Source organism: Amblyraja radiata, chromosome 7 (assembly GCF_010909765.2).
Source record: "Amblyraja radiata isolate CabotCenter1 chromosome 7, sAmbRad1.1.pri, whole genome shotgun sequence".
Taxonomy (NCBI): domain Eukaryota; kingdom Metazoa; phylum Chordata; class Chondrichthyes; order Rajiformes; family Rajidae; genus Amblyraja; species Amblyraja radiata.
In genome coordinates, this window is record NC_045962.1 from 84,118,750 (window position 1) to 84,139,347 (window position 20,598).

Consider the following 20,598-nt stretch of genomic DNA (forward strand, 5'->3'; position numbering starts at 1 on the left):
TGGTTTGACTTCCAAAAATGCAACACCTCGTACTTTCTGTATAATGTTGGGCGAGTCCAGAACCAGGGTCCACAGTTTAAGAATAAGGTGTAAGGCATTTAGAATGGAGATGAGGAAACACTTTTTCACACAGAGAGTTGTGAGTCTGTGGAATTCTCTGCCTCAGAGGGCAGTGGAGGCCGGTTCTCTCTGGATACTTTCAAGAGAGGGCTCTTAAAGATAGCGGAGTCAGGGGATATGGGGAGAAGGCAGGAGCGGGGAACTGATTGTGGATGATCAGCCATGATCACATTGAATGGTTCCCATTGAACGCCGGTGGCTCCAATCCTGGAGATGGGACTCGACCGGCGAGACCGACGTCAGGCAGAGCCCTAGTGGTGGGTGACTCCTTTGTCCGAGGAGCGGAGAGGAGATTCTGTGGCGGCAGACGAGATGCGAGGATGGTCTGTTGCCTCCCTGGTGCCAGGGTTCAGGATGTCACGAGCCGAATTCTGAACATCCTCTAGAGAGAGAGAGAAGGTGAACAGCCGGCAGTAGTTGTGCACATAGGCACAAACAACATCGGGAAGAAGAGGAAGGAGGTTCTCCAACATGAGTTCAGAGAGTTGGGAAGAAGACTGAAATGCCGGACTTCTAGGGTGGTTATCTCTGGATTGCTTCCAGTACCTCGTGCTAGTGAGGACAGGACCAGGGAGATAGGGGATCTGAATGTGTGGCTGAGGGGCTGGTGCAGGGAGCAAGGATTTAGATTTATAGACCACTGGGATCTCTTCTGGGATAGGGACAAAAGGGACGGGTTACACCTTAACTGGAGGGGGATCGACATTCTGGCAGGCAGGTTTGCTAGGGCTACACGTGTGGGTTTAAACTAAATAGTGGGGGGGAGGGATTGACAAATTGGGAGTATAAAGATGGAGTTGAAGGGGAAGTGGCTACAGGAAAAATTACAAAAGATTCTCGAATTAGTGGGAAGGAAAGCTTGAGAATGGACAACAGAGTAAGGTCAGGATCAATTGCGAGGGGGGAAGTGAATACGGAGGTCAAAGTGCTGTATATGAATGCGCAAAGTATAAGGAATAAAGTGGACAAGCTTGGGGCTCAGTTAGAAACTGGCAAGTATGATGTTGTGGGAATTACTGAGACATGGCTGCAAGAGGGCCAGGGCCTGGAACAGAATATTCAAGGCTATACCTCCTATCGAAAAGACAGACAGGCGGGCAGAGGGGGTGGGGTTGCCTTGTTGGTGAGGAATGAAATTCAGTCCCTTGCAAGGGGTGACATTTAAACAAGAGATGTGCAGTCAGTATGGATAGAACTAAGGAATTGTAATGCCCCTGTCCCACTTAGGAAACCTGAAGGGAAATCTCTAGTGACCTTGTGCCCCACCCAAGGTTTCCGTGAGTCCCCAGAGGTTTGGGTCACTCGCCTGGAAAGCCTCGACCGAAGCGTGAGCTGCATCTAATGGCCAAAGATCCTACAGGATCTTTGCTACTGACCACACACACACACACACACACACACACACACACACACACACACACACACACACACACACACACACACACACACACACACACACACACACACACACACACACACACACATCGCGAAGGTGGGGGCCAGGGACAGCGGAGGAGCGCTGTCTGCGCGATGATGAGGAAGGTAAACGGCTGCCACAGAGCACGGTAAGTCCTTTAGAGAGTGCGGGAGGGAGGGAGAGTAGGGGAGAGAGAAGGGGAGAGAAGGAGTGAGGAGAGTTTTAAGAAGTTTAATAAAGTACCATCTGTGTGGAGTTTGACATTCTCCCTGTGACTGCATGTCAGTTCTGTAACTCCCCCAACATCGGGAACATGTTTCCTGCATCTAGCATGTCCAATCCCTTATTAATTTTATATGTTTCTGTAAGATCCCTCTCGTCCTTCTAAATTCCAGTGAATACAAGCCCAGTCGCTCCATTCTCTCAGCATATGACAGTTCCGCCATCCCGGGAATTAACCTGGTGAACCTACGCTGTACTCCCTCAATAGCAAGAATGTCCTTCCTTAGATTAGGAGACCAAAACCGCACACAATACTCCAGGTGCGGTCTCACCAGGGCCCTAAACAACTGCAGAAGGACCTCTTTGACCCAATACTCGTTATGAAGGCCAACATGCCATAAGCTTTCATCACTGCCTGCTGTACCTGGATGCTCACTTTCAGTGACTGATGTACAAGGCCTTGTTGTACTTCCCGTTTTACTCCATCCCAGAGAAATAATATAGAAACATAGAACATAGAAAATAGGTGCAGGAGTAGGCCATTCGGCCATTCAATATGATCATGGCTGATCATCCAACTCAGTATCCTGTACCTGCCTTCTCTCCATACCCCCTGATCCCTTTAGCCACAAGGGGCACATCCAACTCCCTCTTAAATATAGCCAATGAACTGGCCTCAACTACATTCTGTGGCAGAGAATTCCACAGATTCACCACTCTATGTGTAAAAAATGTTTTTCTCATCTCAGTCCTAAAAGATTAAATTAAGAGCCAGTCTGCCCCCTGGTGGTGTTCCTTGAAGATGCAAAGAGGAATTTTCCCTGGCATTTCTACAAAATATTTTGAACATAGAACACTCCTCTCGCCTGACTCTCAGTCCGAAGAAGAGTCTCCACCCAGAACGATACCTAATCCACTGGATCAACCTACCGTCACACAAACCAACCTTCATCCATTGAAGATGGACACAAAAAGCTGTAGTAGCTCAGCGGGACAGGCAGCATCTCTGGAGAGAAGGAATGGATGGATGGCGTTTCGGGTCCAGACCCTTCTTCCATTGACTCCATTTCTACCTCACACTGCCTCGGCAATGCCAGCAGCATAACAAAGGATGAAAATAGACACAACCCTTAAGGGTCTCGTCTCGAAACGCCACCCATTCCTTCTATCCAGAGATGCTGCCTGTCCCGCTGAGTTACTCCAGCTTTCTGCGTCTATCTTCGGTTTAAACTAGCATCTGCAGTTCCTTCTTACACGTAATCAAGGACGAGTCGCAGCCCAGCCACTCCCTCCTCTCCCCTCTACCATCGGACGTAAGGTGTAGAAGTGTGAAAACGCACATCTCCAGATTCAGGGACAGTTTCTTCTCAGCTGTTATCAGGCAACTGAAACATCCTACCACAACCAGAGAGCGGTCCTGAACTACTATGTACCTTATTGGAGACCCCCGGACTTTAATGGCTTTATCTCGGACTTTAAATGGCTTTAAAGGTGCTGCATATTTTACAGAGTCCCGCCTTCCCTATGCCCCTACTCGAGCGCTGAGGTCTTCTGATGCCGACCTGTTAGCCTCTCAATGCGGCAGAAATAAGAACATTGGTGAAGCAACCTTTCTCAATGACGCCCCCCCCAGCTGTGGAATTCCCGACCCAGGACTATGACAGATGCCCACACACAGTTGACATTTTTAAACGGCAGCTTATCTTTATCTTTACAATCAAGCTTTTAACTTACTTTACTTCTTCTGATGACATTGCAAAAATTACTTTTATTCTCTTGTATTTATCTCCGCTTACCTTCAAGCTGCTTGTGTGCTCAAATAGTATATAGGACTGTGTATTTGACACCAGTGTTTTTGTTGTTTGGCCTTTTACACTCTCAATTTTTTATTTTATAGTTTTATATAAATCTGTGCTTTTTATATTACTAACTGTTTATGTCCTTACTGTTTTAAATTGTATTTTTGTTTAGACAATTTATGTTTTTGTGGAAAGCACTTTGGGTTGCATTCAATTGTATGAAAAATGCTTTACAAATAAAGTTATGATGATTTATAATTATTATTATTATTATTATTATTATTATTATTATTATTATTATTATTGTTATTATCGTTATTATCATTAATTATTGTTTATTATTATTGTTGATATTAATTGTTAATATAATTATTAATTGCTATTATTATTGTTATTAATTGTCATTATTATTATTTATCATTATTATTGTTATTTATTATTATTTATTATTACTCGGGAAGACTCGTGAAGATTTTTCAACATGTTGAAAAATGTCCACGAGAGCCCCGAGTACCGACGAGCGGCCATTACCATAAATCTCTGAGTTCGAATCAGGGCAAACTCGGGAGAACTCTTTGAATGAACTTGTACAGTGGGACAGGGCTATTATTCTCCTGAATCTCCGTCACCAACTTTTCTTGCAGCGGCAAATTGAAGAGGTTCAAAGAAGGAGTTGACCTTGTGATGTTTATATTTTAACTTTTCTCCCCTCAGACATGAATTTACAGGAACCGATCGCATTCCCGTTCTTCTGAAGTTGTCCCATGGTCGTGAAATCCTGGTAAGGAACAGTTTCTGCCTCACCAGCGAGTTAGACACAAAAAGCTGGGGTAACTCAGCGGGAGAGGAATTTCCCGGATTTTTTTCCCGAATTGGACCTGGGTTTTTATCCGGTTTTTTGCCTCCCCCAGGAGATCACGCGGTTCTTGGGGTGGAGAGGGGTGATAGCGGTATAAAGGGGAGGGTAGTGTCTTGTGTTCTGTGTCTTGTGTCTACTGTTTGTGGGTAAGTGTGTCTGTTTAGTGTTCAGCCATGAGCGAATGGCGGTGCGGGCTCGACGGACCTGGTGGTCTACTCTCGCACCTACTTTCTATGTTTCTATGTTTCTATGACAGGCAGCAGCACCTCTAGAGAGAAGGAATGGGTGACGTTTCGGGCCGGGACCCTTCTTGAGAGGGAAACTAGGGATAAGGAAGGGTTTAAGAGCATTTAATGCGTGAAAAGGACAGATCAAAGAAAACAATGCCAGCCTGGATTAAAACAGGGCTGGAGAGCCGAAGAACAGGAGGACTCACAGAGGGGGAGCAGCGAGTTAAGGGCCTGTCCCACAAGCATGCGACCTACATGCGGCAAGCGCGACCAAACCGGAAGCGGGGGCCGCGCAGAGGTCGAATGATCCCATACAGGGCCGGTCCCACAAGCATGCGCCTGCATGCGGCGAGCGCGACCAAACCAGAAGCGGGAGCCGCACGGAGGTCGAGTGAGTGACGTGAAGTTCGAGCGAAGTCCGCGGGAAGTTCGCGCGTGACGTACGGCGTCAAGACACTGCGTACTGCGTCGAGACTCTGCGTATGCCCGTCGAGGCAGTGTGTACGGCGTCGAGGCGGCTGCGGGCCGGCAGGCCGTTGCCGCGCGGAATTTTTGAACACGGTCAGTTTTTCGGAGCCCCGCGCGATGTCGGGATCAGCTCCGCACAACTCCATACGGCTCCGGCGATCGAAGTGGGACCGGCCCCGCGAGGCCGTACGGCTCAAGCGACCACGTTAGGTCGCGCTTGCTGCATGGAGTCGCATGCTCGTGGGACAGGCCCTTAAGGGTGTTGCAGGATTCCCGTCAGAGAGAGGAGGTGAAGTTCTATCATACCTTAAGTAGATTTTGCAATGGAGCAGACGAAATGTGTCGGAAGGAACTGCAGATGCTGGTTTACACCGAAGATCGACACAAAATGCTGGAGTAATTCAGCGGGACAGGCAGCATCTCGGGAGAGAATGAATGGGTGAGGTTTTGGGTCATGCCCCTACTATTTGTTTCAAGTTGGATGACGTGGCCCAATAGATTTCAACAACTGGTTTGGGAAAGGTTTAACAGATACTTATATTATCTCTGTGCATTGTGTTTACAGGCCTATTTTTGATGCTGCAAGTAAGAATTTCGTTGTTCTATTGACGGTAGATATGACATTTAAACATTCTTGACTCTCGTGGCAGTACTATTTAATTTGCAAGAGTGATAACACTTCAAGGAGACGTAACTGACTGTAAAGTATGATGGGATCTGCTGAAACTGTGGAAGGCAATACAGGCAACTCCAATTTTACTTCGGAGTCACGTGAGTGATTCCGTGAAGAACCCGCTCAGCACGCATGCGCGGCATTACGTCCAGCAGAGCAACAGCGGCACAGCGGGAGTCAGGCGCTCCCGCTACGGAGGTGAAAGAATGGACCGTCAGGTAAGCTGACGTCGGGTTTTCTTTCACAGGGAGCCTTCTGCTTTCAGGCAGAGAAGAAAGGCTCTAGAACAAACCTGTCCCCCGCTCGACTCCACGGAGGAGTGCTCCATCTGGGGGGGGGGGGGGGCAGCATCAGAACAGACCTGTCCCCCGCTCGACTCCACGGAGGAGCGTTCCATCTGGGGGGGGGGCAGCATCAAGCGGTAGGATCACTTACACGGCGCTCCGCTATCCCAACAACGTGCCGAGCCCAGCCCGCTGGCACCTAAGCAGCGGGCTGGAAGTACCGCCATGGAAGAGGCGTCCGGCCGGTGGCTCCGACTTGTCAGACGGGACGTCTTTCCACCCGCACGGGGGGAAAGACAGCCGCCTGAACAGACCTGCCCCCCGCTCGACTCCACGGAGGAGCGTTCCATCTGGCGGGGGCAGCAACAAGGCGGTAGGACCACTTACCGGGCGGTCCGCTACCCCGACACCGCGCCGAGCCCAGCCTGCTAGCGCCTGAGCAGCGGGCTGGAAGTAAAGCCATGAAAGAGGCGTCAGGCCGGTGGCTCCGACTTATCGGACGGGGACGTCTCTCCACCCAGGCGGGGGAGAGACAGCCGCCTGAGCCGCATGGAGCGGCTCTTGGAGCAGGAGCTCCAGCAAGGTGCACCCCAGGAGGGGCGCTCTCGCAGAGGGAGGTCAGGCACTCCCTCCACAGTGCCTTGTGCACTGTCCATTGCTTCCTCCTTTCCAGAGGATAGCTTCGGTGACCAGGACTGGGCTGGTCAAGAACAGGGGCAATGGCTGAAGATCTCGGGAGTATGCAAGGGGTGCAGGAACAGGAAGAGCTGCTAGGTGTGGTGGACAGCTACGTGGAAACCCCACGTACAGGAGGCCGTTAAAAGCCTGACGTCAGCCATCACATCGTTTCTCCTCGTTCCATGGACAAATACGGAGATGACCACAACCTCCATAAACAAGTCATAAGACCTGCCATAAATCCTACATTGCGGGGTTGTGCATACCCCAGCCACTGAGCCAGACCCACTGCTCTTTGGCAAAAACCTCACAAAGCATATGAAGGACATGCAAGAGGTTTTACAAAACTTTCGGCTCATGAGGGCAGGGCCGGGACGAGCAAACCAAAAACTGAAGAATACCCATAACCATGGAGGTAGGTGGGTCTGGTTCCTACCAGTATATAGAGTAATACTAACACATGGGAGTCTATCACGAGTGATCAGTATATACTCAATGGCATTAGTGAATACAAATACAGTTCATACTAGAAAATTTGCCACCAGGTCAACATTCACCCCAGAGGGTATTTTCCCCCTCTCCGTTAAAGAAACAAGAGGGACAAGCTGAACTGGTGAGAATAATTACAAAGGGTATCATGGGAAAACCTGAACCCTTGCAATTCGTATCAAATATATTCACTAAACCCAAAAAAGATGGTGGATGTCGCATCATCATTGACTTAACTTCACTAAATATGTTTGTTAAGTATATACATTTCAAAATGGAAGCGGTTGTTACTGCCAAACAACTAAATTCCAAAGGATACTTCATGGCAAGCATTCATCTTAAAGATGTTTACTATTTAGTACCATTCACAAGGATCATCGCAGATTTACCTGGATGGGGCAGCTATAGCAGTTTAAAGCATTGCCCAATGGGTTCACATCAGCCAAGAGTGTCACCAAGACACTAAAACCAGCTCTGGCAATATTCAGAAGACAAAAACATATTGTCATGGCATATCTTGATGATATCCTAAATGGTAGGCAAGACCATGAAATTGACTATGTTAGCTGTTCAGCTACCAAACAGTTATTCGAAACCCTGGGGTTGTCTTACATCCAGATAAATCTAAGTTGAAGCCATCCACTATCATGGACTACTTGGGCTTCACAATTAATTCAGTCTACGTGACTGTAACATTGCCAAGAGACAAAATAGTTGAATTGGCACAATCATGCAACAATTTAATGGTCAACAAACTACCAACTACTCGACAAGTAACAGAGTAGTTGGGAAAATGGTAGCAGCATTTCCGGCTACATAATTCGGACCTTTGTACCAAAAACGACATACAGGTCATTATGATCATTTCATGAAGTTACCCACTGAAGTAATATCAGAACTACAGTGGTGGGCAAAAAACGTTTGACATAGTTTTCAGCCCATTATCATCACTAACCCTACGTCAGTTATCCAAACAGATGACAGTGCTCAAGGCTGGGGAGCAACTAACTCTATATCCAGCACAAGTAGTAGATGGACTAACCCAGAATCATCGTTACCACTTACACTTATAATTAATGGGCATTAATTATCTAGAGATGTTGGGTGACTTTTATGGTTTAAAAGCATATGCATAAATATGCATCACTTGCATGTACGGTTATAAATAGATAATACTACGGTGGTGGCCTACATTAACCATATGGGCGGCATAAAATCGGTATCATGCGACAAGTTGGTCAACACAATTTGGCAATGGTGTGTCCAAAGACATATTTGGCTATCAGTAACTTACCTGCCAGGTAAGCTAAATACAGTGGCAGACACCAGGTCACGTAAAGTTAATGACAACATCGAATGGATGTTAAAAACCCCCCAAAAATGTTCACAAAAGTTATCAAGCAATATGGCACGCCAGATATAGATTTATTTGCATCAAGGCTAAATCACCAGGTACCTATGTATGTCGCTTGGGAACCAGACCCTGAGGCAGCAGCGGTAGATGCGTTCGCGCTGGATTGGGGAAATTCTTCTTCTATGCATTTCCTCCCTTCTGCCTCATCAGTCGGGGACTACGCACAGTACAAATGGACTCTATTTCAGGTATTTTGATAGTACCCGACTGGCCTATACAGCCTGTGGTTCCCAATACTCCATGACATGTTTGTTGAAACTCCGATGGTATTCCCCAGTGACCCAGAGTTATTAACACCCAGTGTCGGGCACAAGCCACCCGTGCCATGAAAAAATCAAACTCCTGGGTTGCAGATTCTGCACAAACCACTTCTGGGACTGGGATTATCAGAACAAACCGTCGACACCATGTCAGCATCCCTCCGAACATCCACTAAAAAACAGCACTTGTCCAGCATCAAAAAATGGGAGAAGTACTGCTTGGATACAGGGACCACCTACTCAACCGCTACAGTTACCAACGTACTGGAATTCCTGGCGAACCTTCACCACGATGAAGGACTCAGCTACAGAGCCATCAACACAGCTAGAATTGCCCTGCCTGTCTATTTAAAACCAGCTCCAGGACAACAGGCCATGGGGTCCCACCAGCTGGTGGTCAAACTAATGAAGGGTATTTACAACTCTAACCCCCTAGACCAAGGTACACCCATATATGGGATGTCAGTGTGGTCCTGACATACCTCAGAGGATGGCCACCAGCCAGATCCCTCAACCTGGAACCATCTATGCTCAAAACACTAATGTTGATGGCACTTGTATCTGCACAGAAGGTCCAGTCACTACACCTATTGCGACTGGACAACATGCTCACAGCTCCAGACCAGATCTCTGTCGTTATCCAGGGAATGATCAAACAGAGCAGACCAGGAACACCTAATCCAGTCATGGAATTCCGGGCTTACCCGTCAGAAACACGGTTATTTGCCATGACCCTACTATCCTACATAGACACAACCAAAATACTCGAGGGAGATGAAAAGCCTTGTGGGTTAGTCATAAAAAACCTTATGGTCGGGTGACGAGCCATTTCGAGATGGCTCAAGCAGGTGCTAAAAGCTGCTGGGATAAAAACTAACATGCACAAATTTCATTCCACCAGGGCAGCATCCACGTCGACGGCTAAAAGAATGGGCGTGCCTATAAACCACATCCTGGCTACAGCAGGATGGTGGGGGGAAAGACCGTTCAGAAATTTTATAATAAGCCGTTGGCAAAACCTGTTTTATTTGCAGGAAAGATTTTACAGACTGCAAATATTTAATTTAAGCCCAGGGGAGCAATTTAATTTATTTGTTGTTATTGTTAAAAAATACCATTGTGTATTTCTACAAACAGATTCATTGGTTGGTGCGATAACACACTTCCTCCCTCAAAGACTTTGGCAGTGATATAGTAATAACTGTTACACGGTTTGAAATCACAGAGCTTTGAAATCTTCACGGAATCACTCACGTGACTCCGAAGTAAAATAGTAAGATTAAACGAGAACTTACCAGTTTGAAGTTTGATCTGTATTTTATGAGGAGTTACGATGAGGGATTACGTGCCCTCCGCTCCCACCCTCAATAATATGGGTCAAAGTCATAAACTGATGTCTCCTTGTCTTTACTATGTTTACTTCAATAACTGTGTCTATCTGTGATTCCACACCGAGCGGGTTCTTCACATAATCCCTCATCGTAACTCCTCATAAAATACAGATCAAACTTCAAACTGGTAAGTTCTCGTTTAATCTTACTATTTTATAGGGGATTAGGGCGGTGGAGGCCGGTTCTCTGGATGCTTTCAAGAGAGAGCTAGATAGGGCTCTTAAAAATAGTGGAGTCAGGGGATATGGGAAGAAGGCAGGAACGGGGTACTGATTGGGGATGATCAGCCATGATCACATTGAATGGCGGTGCTGGTTCGAAGGGCCAAATGGCCTACTCCTGCACCTATTGTCTATTGTGTCATACAGTGTGGAAAAAAGTCCTTCGGCTCAACTTGCCCAACACCGACAAATATGTCCCATCTGCACTAGTCCCACCTGCCTGAGTTTAGCCCATATCCCTCCAAACCTGTCCTATCCATGTATCTGCCTAATCTATATACTAAAAGTCTTGACTGTCTGTCTGTCTGTGATCTCAAGAGCTACGCCTAAACGGTACACAATAACGCAAACATCTTTTGCAGGATCTTACTCAGCTTTTTCCCGTGGTCATTCATATCAAGTTTCTTCACATTTGAAGTTATATTTCACAAATTATTGATATTTCAAGGTTTAAAAAAGCCAACTTTAACAAGATTTTTTACTGTTAAAATCCTTCCTACCAGCTTCCAACAAAGTTGCAATACAGGAACACTCTGTGCTTCCACCAATTTCTCACCTGAATGGGATATCACAGTCCTCCACCCGACATTTGCAACAATGTTGCCATCATACAACACTTACTCCAGCTGCTGGCAGGACAGGAAGGGGAGGGTCAATTGGTATTGCAATTGGGGAAGTGCAATTGAATTTTTTTATTTTTTAAACTAGTGCTGGGGGAGGCAGGGGAGTGCTGGAATCTTACGCTCAGCAGTGGGTTGACTTGGGGGACCACGCCTCCCGCGGGGGCTACGGGTTAGTGGTGCTATATTGGGTTGGGGAAACGGGTTGCACAGTTGGGGGACCAACGGGTCCCAGTTGGTCTAGTAGCATCTTAAAAGCTTCAATAGTCCCTGCCTCAACTACTTCCACTGACAGCTCATTCCATACACTCTCCTCCTTTTGTTTGAAAAAGTAACCTCTCAGACTCCTATTAAAACTTCTTCCCCCTCACCTTAAACCTATGTCCTCAGGTTACCCTACTCTGGGCTAGAGACTCTGCGTTTACCCGATCTATTCCTCCATTGATTTTGTACACATCGAGTGGAGTGCCGCAAGGCTCGGTGTTGGGGCCGCAACTGTTTACCATATATATTAATGATTTGGAAGAGGGAATTATGAGCAACACTAGCAAGTTTGCGGGTGACACAAAGCTGGGTGGCAGTGTGAACTGTGAAGAGGATGTTAGTAGGTTGCAGGGTGACCTGGACAGGTTGAGTTAGTGGGCAGATGCGTGGCAGATGCAGTATAATATAGATAAATGTGAGGTTATCCACTTTGGCGGCAAAAACAAGGGGGCAGATTATTATCTCAATGGGATTAGGTTAGGTAAGGGGGAGGTGCAGCGAGACCTGGGTGTCCTTGTACACCGGTCACTGAAAGTTGGCGTGCAGGTAAAGCAGGCAGTGAAGAAAGCTAATGGAATGTTGGCCTTCATAACAAGAGGATTTCAGTATAGGAGTAAAGAGGTTCTTCTGCAGTTGTATAGGGCTCTGGTGAGACCACATCTGGAGTATTGTGTGCAGTTTTGGTCTCCTAATTTGAGGAAGGACATCCTTGTGATTGAGGCAGTGCAGCGTAGGTTCACGAGATTGATCCCTGGGATGGCGGGACTGTCATATGAGGAAAGATTGAAAAGACTAGGCTTGTATTCACTGGAGTTTAGAAGGATGAGGAGGGATCTTATAGAAACATATAAAATGGTAAAAGGACTGGACAAGCTAGGTGCAGGAAAAATGTTCCCAATGTTGGGCGAGTCCAGAACCAAGGGCCACAGTCTTAGAATAAAGGGGAGGCCATTTAAGACTGATGTGAGAAAAAAACTTTTTCACACAGAGAGTTGTGGAATTCCCTGCCACATAGGGCAGTGGAGGCCAAGTCCCTGGATGGATTTAAGAGAGAGTTAGATAGAGCTCTAGGGGCTAGTGGAGTCAAGGGATATGGGGAGAAGGAAGCCACGGGTTATTGATTGGGGACGATCAGCCATGATCACAATGAATGGCGGTGCTGGCTCGAAGGGCCGAATTGCCTCCTCCTGCACTTATTTTCTATGTTTCTATCTATAATATCATCCCTTATCCTCCTGCTCTCCAACGAATAGAGGTCCCAGTCTGCTCAACTTCTCCCTACAGCCCAGGCCCACGAGCCCTGGCAACCTCCTCGTAACTCTTCGCTATACCAAATATTTACATCAAAGATACTGTACATTTTAAGTTTGCATCAAATACACAGCTAGTTTCACGCTAAATGCAGTTGGGGAGTGCCCTTTTGCAGCATGGGTTGATAAATATTTTTCTTCAAATGAATTTTATTTTATTGAAAAACATACCAGTGAAGTTTATCTCTGCCAAATTTGCACCTTGCTATTTCCTTGAACAAACCAGAGAGCAGGTGCACCGGATTAGCACCGGCCGGGGAAATTCCCATGGAGCTGCTGCATGAAATTACCATCAATGGCCTTTGCTTTCATTTCTTTAACCTAATAACTACTTGCTGGGGGTGGAGAATGCAACAGAAAAGTACGATTAGTACTTGTATGATTGGTACAGGAGTCATGGGGCAATGGGGAGAAGGCAGGAGAATGGGGTTTAGGTGGGAGAGATAGGTCAGCCACGATTGAATGGCGGAGTGGACTTGATGGGCCGAATGGCCTAACTCTGCTCCTATCACTTATGCATTTATGAACTTAAAACCCCCACGGATTAAATGGAGCACACAGTTTCTTCCCAGCTGTCATCAGGCAACTTAACCATCCTACTGCCCCTGTCCCACTTAGGAAACCTGAACGGAAACCTCTGGAGACTTTGCGTCCTACCCAAGGTTTCAATGCGGTTCCCGGAGGTTGCAGGTGGTTGCCGGAGGTTGCAGGTAGTGGAAGCAGGTAGGGAGACTGACAAAAACCTCCGGGAACCTCCGGGAACTGCACGGAAACCTTGGGTGAGGCACAAAGTCTCCAGAGGTTTCCGTTCAGGTTTCCTAAGTGGGACAGGGGCATAACGCAACCAGAGAGCAGCCTTGAACCTCCACCTACCTCATCGGGGACCCTCGTACTGTCTTTGATCGGACGTTACTGGCTTTACCTTGCACTAAACATTATTCCCTTATCATGTATCTGTACAATGTGAATGGCTCGATTGTAATCATGTATTGTCTTTCTGCTGGCTTGCTATAGCACGCAACAAATGCTTTTCACTGTACCTCGGTACATGTGACAATAAACTAAACCGCACTGAACATGCCTAATAATTATATCATGTGGATGTTGCCTGGACTTTAAGGGCCTGACCTATGAGGGCCGGTCCTGTTCTTTTCTTTATTCACTTCCTTAAAGTTTTTCACTGTACCCCAGCCGCTCCATTCCCATCAATTCAACTCTCCCCAGATTCTACCTTTCAACCTTCCACACCAGGGGCAACTTTCATGCTGAGCAATTGACCTACAAACTGGCATGTTCTTGGACTAGTCGAATTGTCGAAAGACAAGCCCTTCGACCCACCTTGTCAATGCCGAACGAGTTGGCATACTGACGTGAGTGGAAGCCAGAACACCCCCAAAAAACACAACCGGGTCACAGGAAAAACATGCAAACTCCACACAGACAGTACTTGGGATCAGGATCGAACCTGGGCCGCTGGAGCTGTGAGGCAGCGGCCGTCTCTATCACCTGCTATGCGCCACTCTGCCTTTTTTTAGTTGTGAATTCAGTGGCTTTGCAGTTAGCTCTCAGGCCTGTTTAGGAAGGTAGACACAAAACGCTGGAGTAACTCAGCGGGTCAGACAGCATCTCTGGAGAAAAGGACTGGGTGACATTTAAGTGTCGAGACTCTTCTCCAGACTGAATCTGTTCTTAATTGATTACGATTCTGTTCTTGGCCAAAGTGCCCAGGATATTTTGGTTGACAAAAACGTTGGAGAAACTCAGTGGGTGAGGCAGCATCTATGGAGCGAAGGAAATAGGCGACATTTTGGGTTGTGCCTTCATCAGTCTGAAGAAGGGTTTCGACACGAAACGTCGCCTATTTCCTTTGCTCCATAGGTGCTGCCTTACCCGCTGAGTTTCTCCAGCATTTTTGTCTACCTTCGATTTTCCAGCACCTGCAGTTCCTCCTTAAGCAGGATATTTTGGTTAACATTTTGCGCTTCATAAACTTAACTACTTTCAAAACCCCACTGCTTGTATGCTATCTTGCATCATTTCACTTCCCGATAACTTATCTTCATTACGATCTGCATAGATTTTCTGTCCACCAAACACTTGGATTTCGAAATCACCCTGGTTTTGAAGCCCTTTACCTTCATAGAAACATAGAAACATAGAAAACAGGTGCAGGAGTAGGCCATTCGGCCCTTCAATGGTGGCCGACTAGGAAAAGGGGTGATGCAGCGAGACCTGGGTGTCATGGTACACCAGTCATTGAAAGTAGGCATGCAGGTGCAGCAGGCAGTGAAGAAAGCGAATGGTATGTTAGCTTTCATAGCAAAAGGATTTGAGTATAGGAGCAGGGAGGTTCTACTGCAGTTGTACAGGGTCTTGGTGAGACCACACCTGGAGTATTGCGTACAGTTTTGGTCTCCAAATCTGAGGAAGGACATTATTGCCATAGAGGGAGTGCAGAGAAGGTTCACCAGACTGATTCCTGGGATGTCAGGACTGTCTTATGAAGAAAGACTGGATAGACTTGGTTTATACTCTCTAGAATTTAGGAGATTGAGAGGGGATCTTATAGAAACTTATAAAATTCTTAAGGGGTTGGACAGGCTAGATGCAGGAAGATTGCTCCCGATGTTGGGGAAGTCCAGGACAAGGGGTCACAGTTTAAGGATAAGGGGGAAATCCTTTAAAACCGAGATGAGAAGAACTTTTTTCACACAGAGAGTGGTGAATCTCTGGAACTCTCTGCCACAGAGGGTAGTCGAGGCCAGTTCATTGGCTATATTTAAGAGGGAGTTAGATGTGGCCCTTGTGGCTAAGGGGATCAGAGGGTATGGAGAGAAGGCAGGTATGGGATACTGAGTTGGATGATCAGCCATGATCATATTGAATGGCGGTGCAGACTCGAAGGGCCGAATGGCCTACTCCTGCACCGCCATTCAATATGATCATGGCTGATCATCCAACTCAGTATCCTGTACCTGCCTTCTCTCCATACCCCCTGATCCCTTTAGCCACAAGGGCCACATCTAACTCCCTCTTAAATATAGCCAAGGAACTGGCCTCAACTACCTTCTGTGGCAGAGAATTCCAGAGATTCACCACTCTCTGTGTGAAAAATGTTTTCCTCATCTCGGTCCTAAAAGATTTCCCCCTTATCTTTAAACTGTGACCCCTTGTTCTGGACTTCCCCAACATCGGGAACAATCTTCCTGCATCTAGCCTGTCCAACCCCTTAAGAATTTTGTACGTTTCTGTAAGATCCCCCCTCAATCTTCTAAATTCTAGCGAGTACAAACCGAGTCTATCCAGTCTTTCTTCATATGAAAGTCCTGCGGTCCCAGGAATCAGTCTGGTGAATCTTCTTCTCTACGGCAAGAATGTCTTTCCTCAGATTAGGAGACCAAAACTGTACGCAATACACCGGGTGTGGTCTCACCAAGACCTTGTACCACTGCAGTAGAACCTCCCTGCTCCTACACTCAAATCCTTCCTCGACTCTTTGATATCATCCCGCCCTGCAACGCCACGAGAACTAACTTGCACCTTTCCATTCGGCTTTCAAATGCAACAAAGGAACCCTACCTTAAAATCTTCCTGATGTGGCTTGGCCTCGAAGTCCTTCAGGGCTTTGATCCCTCCCTGCACGATGTTAAAGGGGCTAGTATGTGCTCACACATTGACGGAGTGGGCAGAGAATTGGAATGTACATGCATAGTGATGTCAGAAAGCTATATTGTGACTGTAGTCACAGAATTTTGCAGAGTCGGACAGAGCCATTCTGCCCATCCTGTCCTTTCCAGTTCAAAGCGATGCCCCTATTTCGGCTCATTCCCAAATCTCTCCACTCATTCCGTGGTCTTGAAAGGTTAAAGTTCCTCAAGCACTTATCCGTTCAAATGACATCACCTAAGATCGTCCCCCCAAAATTCCAATCAACGAACAGACCTGAAGAGTCACCTGGTCCCTTTGATCAGAGATGCTGCCTGACCCGTTCAGTTACTCCAGCACTTTGTGTCTTTGTTGTGTTCAGCTTTGGCCACCCTGGCAGAGCAAACTTGCCATTAACCTGGAAAGAGTGCAGGGAAGATTTACAAGGATGTAGATAAAAAAATGCTGGAGAAACTCAGCGGGTGAGGCAGCATCTATGGAGCGAAGGAATAGGTGACATTTCGGGTCAAGACCCGAAACGTCACCTATTCCTTCGCTCCATAGATGCTGCCTCACCCGCTGAGTTTCTCCAGCATTTTTGTCTACCATCGATTTTTCCAGCATCTGCAGTTCTTTCTTAAACATTTACAAGGATGTTGTCGGGACTTGAGGGCCTGAGCTATAGGTAGAGCCTAGGCAAGCTAGGATTTTATTCCAAGGGGTGCAGGAGGCTGAGGGGTGATCTTATAGAGTTGTATCAAATCACGAGGGGGATAAATAGGGTGAATGTTCAGAGTCTTCTCCCAAGACGAGGGGAAATGAAGACTAGTGGACATTGGTTTAAGTTGAGAGGGGGGAACATCAGCAGGAACCAGAGGGGCAACTTCTTCACACGGAGGCTCGTGGGTATATACAATGAGCTGCCAGAGGAGGTAGTTGAGGCTGGTACATTTAAAAAAAAAAACAGGTATATGGAAAGAAACATAGAAACATAGAAAATAGGTGCAGGAGTAGGCCATTTGGCCCTTTGAGCCTGCACCGCCATTCAATATGATCATGGCTGATCATCCAATTCAGTATCCTGTACCTGCCTTCTCTCCATACCACCTGATCCCTTTAGCCACAAGGGCCACATCTAACTCCCTCTTAAATCTAGCCAATGAACTGGCCTAATGAAACGAAAGGTTTAGTGGTATATGGGCAAGAGGGACTAACATAGGTGAGATGGACAAGTTGGGCGAAGGGCCTGTTTCCACCATGTAGAACATAACAGCAGCGTTTCTTTCCCCAATAACCACACAGTCATCGATAGGCAGAAAAATGTTTACCTGTACTGTCACAAGTCAGCACAGCTCATCTAGAGGTATCTCCTGAGACGTTACATGTTTTAAATAGACAATAGGTGCAGGAGTAGGCCATTAGGCCCTTCGAGCCAGCACCGCCATTCAATGTGATCATGGCTGATCATCCCCAATCAGTACCCCGTTCCTGCCTTCTCCCCATATCCCCTGACTCCGCTATTTTTAAGACCCCTATCTAGCTCTCTCTTGAAAGCATCCAGAGAACTTGCCTACACCGCCCTCTGAGGCAGAGAATTCCACAGACTCACAACTCTCTGTGAGAAAAAGTGTTTTCTCGTCTCCATTCTAAATGGCTTACTCCTTATTCTTAAACTGTGGCCCCTGGTTCTTGACTACCCCAACATCGGGAACATGTTTCCTGCCTCTAGCGTGTCCAAGCCCTTAACAATCTTATATGTGTCAATGAGATCCACTCTCATCCTCCTAAACTCCAGAGTGTACAAGCCCAGCCGGCCCATTCTCACAGCATATGACAGTCCCGCCATCCCGGGAATTAACCTTGAAAACCTACGCTGCACTCCCTCAATAGCAAGAATGTCCTTCCTCAAATTAGGGGACCAAAACTGCACACAATACCAGGTGAGGTCTCACTAGGGCTCTGTACAAATGCAGAAGGACTTCTTTGCTCCTATATTCGATTCCTCTTGTTATAAAGGCCAACATGCCATTCTCTTTTTTCATTGCCTGCTGTACCTGCATGCTTACTTTCATAGACTGATGTACAAGGACCCCCAGATCCCGTTGTACTTCCCCTTTTCCCAACTTGACGCCATTTAGATAGTAATCTGCCTTCCTGTTTTTGCTACCAAAGTGAATAACCTCACATTTATCCGCATTAAACTTCATCTGCCATGCATCTGCCCACTTCCCCAACCTGTCCAAGTCACCCTGCATTCTCATAGCATCCTCACAGTTCACTCTGCCACCCAACTTTGTGTCATCTGCAAATTTGCTAATGTTACTTTGAATCCCTTCATCCAAATCATTGATGTATATTGTAGATAGCTGCGGTCCCAGCATTAATCCTTGCGGTACCCCACTAGTCACTGCCTGCCATTCTAAAAGGGACCCGTTAATCCCTACTCTTTGTTTCCTGTCTGCCAACCACTTCTCTATCCATGTCAGCACTCTACCCCCAATACCATGTGCCCTAATTTTGCCCACTAATCTCAATGCTTATCAAATGCTTTCTGAAAGTCCAGGTATACGACATCCACTGCTCTCCCTTGTCCATTTTCCTAGTTACATCAAAATTACAGAATTACAGAATTACAAATTTCCTAGTTACATCAAAATTACAGAAGATTAGTCAAGCATGATTTCCCCTTTGTTAATCCTTGCTGACTGGGGCTGATCCTGTTACTGCTATCCATGTGCGCGGCCATCTCATCTTTTATAATTGACTCCAGCATCTTCCCTACCACTGATGTCAGGTGAACTGGTCTATAATTCCCCGTTTTCTCTCTCTGCATGGACATGTTGGGCGAAGGGCCCGTTTCCATGCTGTAGAAGGTAACAGCAGCGTTTCTTTCCCCAATAACCGCACAGTCATCGATAGGCAGAAAAAAATGCTTACCTGTACTGTCACAAGTCAGCACAGCTCATCTAGAATTATCTCCTGAGACGTTACGTGTATAAAGTTAGAGAGTCACACAGCAGGGAAACAGCCCTTCGGCGTAACTTGCCCATGCTGAACAAGATGCCCGATCTTCACCAGTCCCACCTGCACATATATGGCCCATATATATCTCCATCTAAACCTTTCCTATCCATGTATCTGTCCAAATTGTACTTGTACTTGACTTCAGCTACCTTCTCTGTAGTGTAGTGGCTCAGCTACTCCCCCTCCCATTCCCAGTCTGACCTTTCTGTCCTGGGCCTCCTCCAATGTCAATTGACAATAGATGCAGGAGTAGGCCATTCGGCCCTTCGAGCCAGCTCCGCCATTCAATGCGATCATGGCTGATCATCCCCAATCAGTCCCCCGATCCTGCCTTCTCCCCATATCAGAGTGAGGCCCAGCGCAAATTGGAGGAACAGCATCTCATATTTCGCTTGGGTAGTTTACACTCCAGGGGTACTTCTTCTTCTTCTTCTTGCGTATGGCGTGCACAGCCTAAAGTTGTAGGACAACTTGTTCTATTTGATCTTATTTAATTGTGCATGCCGGGTTGATTGCATTCGTTGAAATAGGGCGGACCACGTGAAGGTTGCAATCTCCCACCCCACTCAGCGGTATGAACATTGACTTCTCTAACTTCAGATAGCCCTTGTTTTCACTCTCCATCCCCGTCCCCTTCCCAGTTCTCCCACTAGTCTTACTGTCTCCGCCTACATTCTATCTTTGTCCCCGCCCCCTCCCCTGACATCAGTCTGAAGAAGGGTCTCGACCCGAAACGTCGCCCATTCCTTCTCTCCAGAGACGCCCTCCTGTCCCGCTGAGTTACTCCAGCGTTTTGTGTCTACCTTCTCTGGCAGCTGTTTCTATAAGCCCTCCACCCTCTGTGTGAAAACGTTGCCCGTTAGGTTGCTAGTATATCTTCCCCTTAGACGTATGACCACCAATTGTTGATTTCTCCTCCCCTATCAGATTCTTGATTAGTACGGGCGTCAGGGGTTAATGGGAGAAGGCAGGAGGGTGGGGTTGAGAGGGAAAGATAGATCAGCCATGATTGAATGGCGAGGTAGACTCGATGGGCCGAATGGCCAACCTGCTTCTAGAACTTATGAACTTAAGTTATTTACATGATTTCATACACTTCTTTAAGATCTCCCTCCAGGCTACTGCACTCAGAGGAATAAGGTCCTAGCCTGCTCAGTCTTTTTTCTGGAGCACAGTCACTCGAGTCCTGGCAACATCCTCTCTGCACTCT

The 20,598-nt window shown here is 46.9% G+C and overlaps 1 protein-coding gene across 1 annotated transcript in view; it reads left to right on the forward strand.

Annotated features, from left to right (window-relative positions):
- The window catches only part of cfap65 (cilia and flagella associated protein 65), a 213,101-nt gene that overhangs the window by 100,029 nt on the left and 92,474 nt on the right, over positions 1 to 20,598 (forward strand). Inside the window, exon 20 of the mRNA XM_033024878.1 lies at positions 4,273 to 4,339. Within this exon, the coding sequence (XP_032880769.1) occupies positions 4,273 to 4,339 (67 nt within the window). The remainder of the gene's footprint in view (positions 1 to 4,272; positions 4,340 to 20,598) is intronic.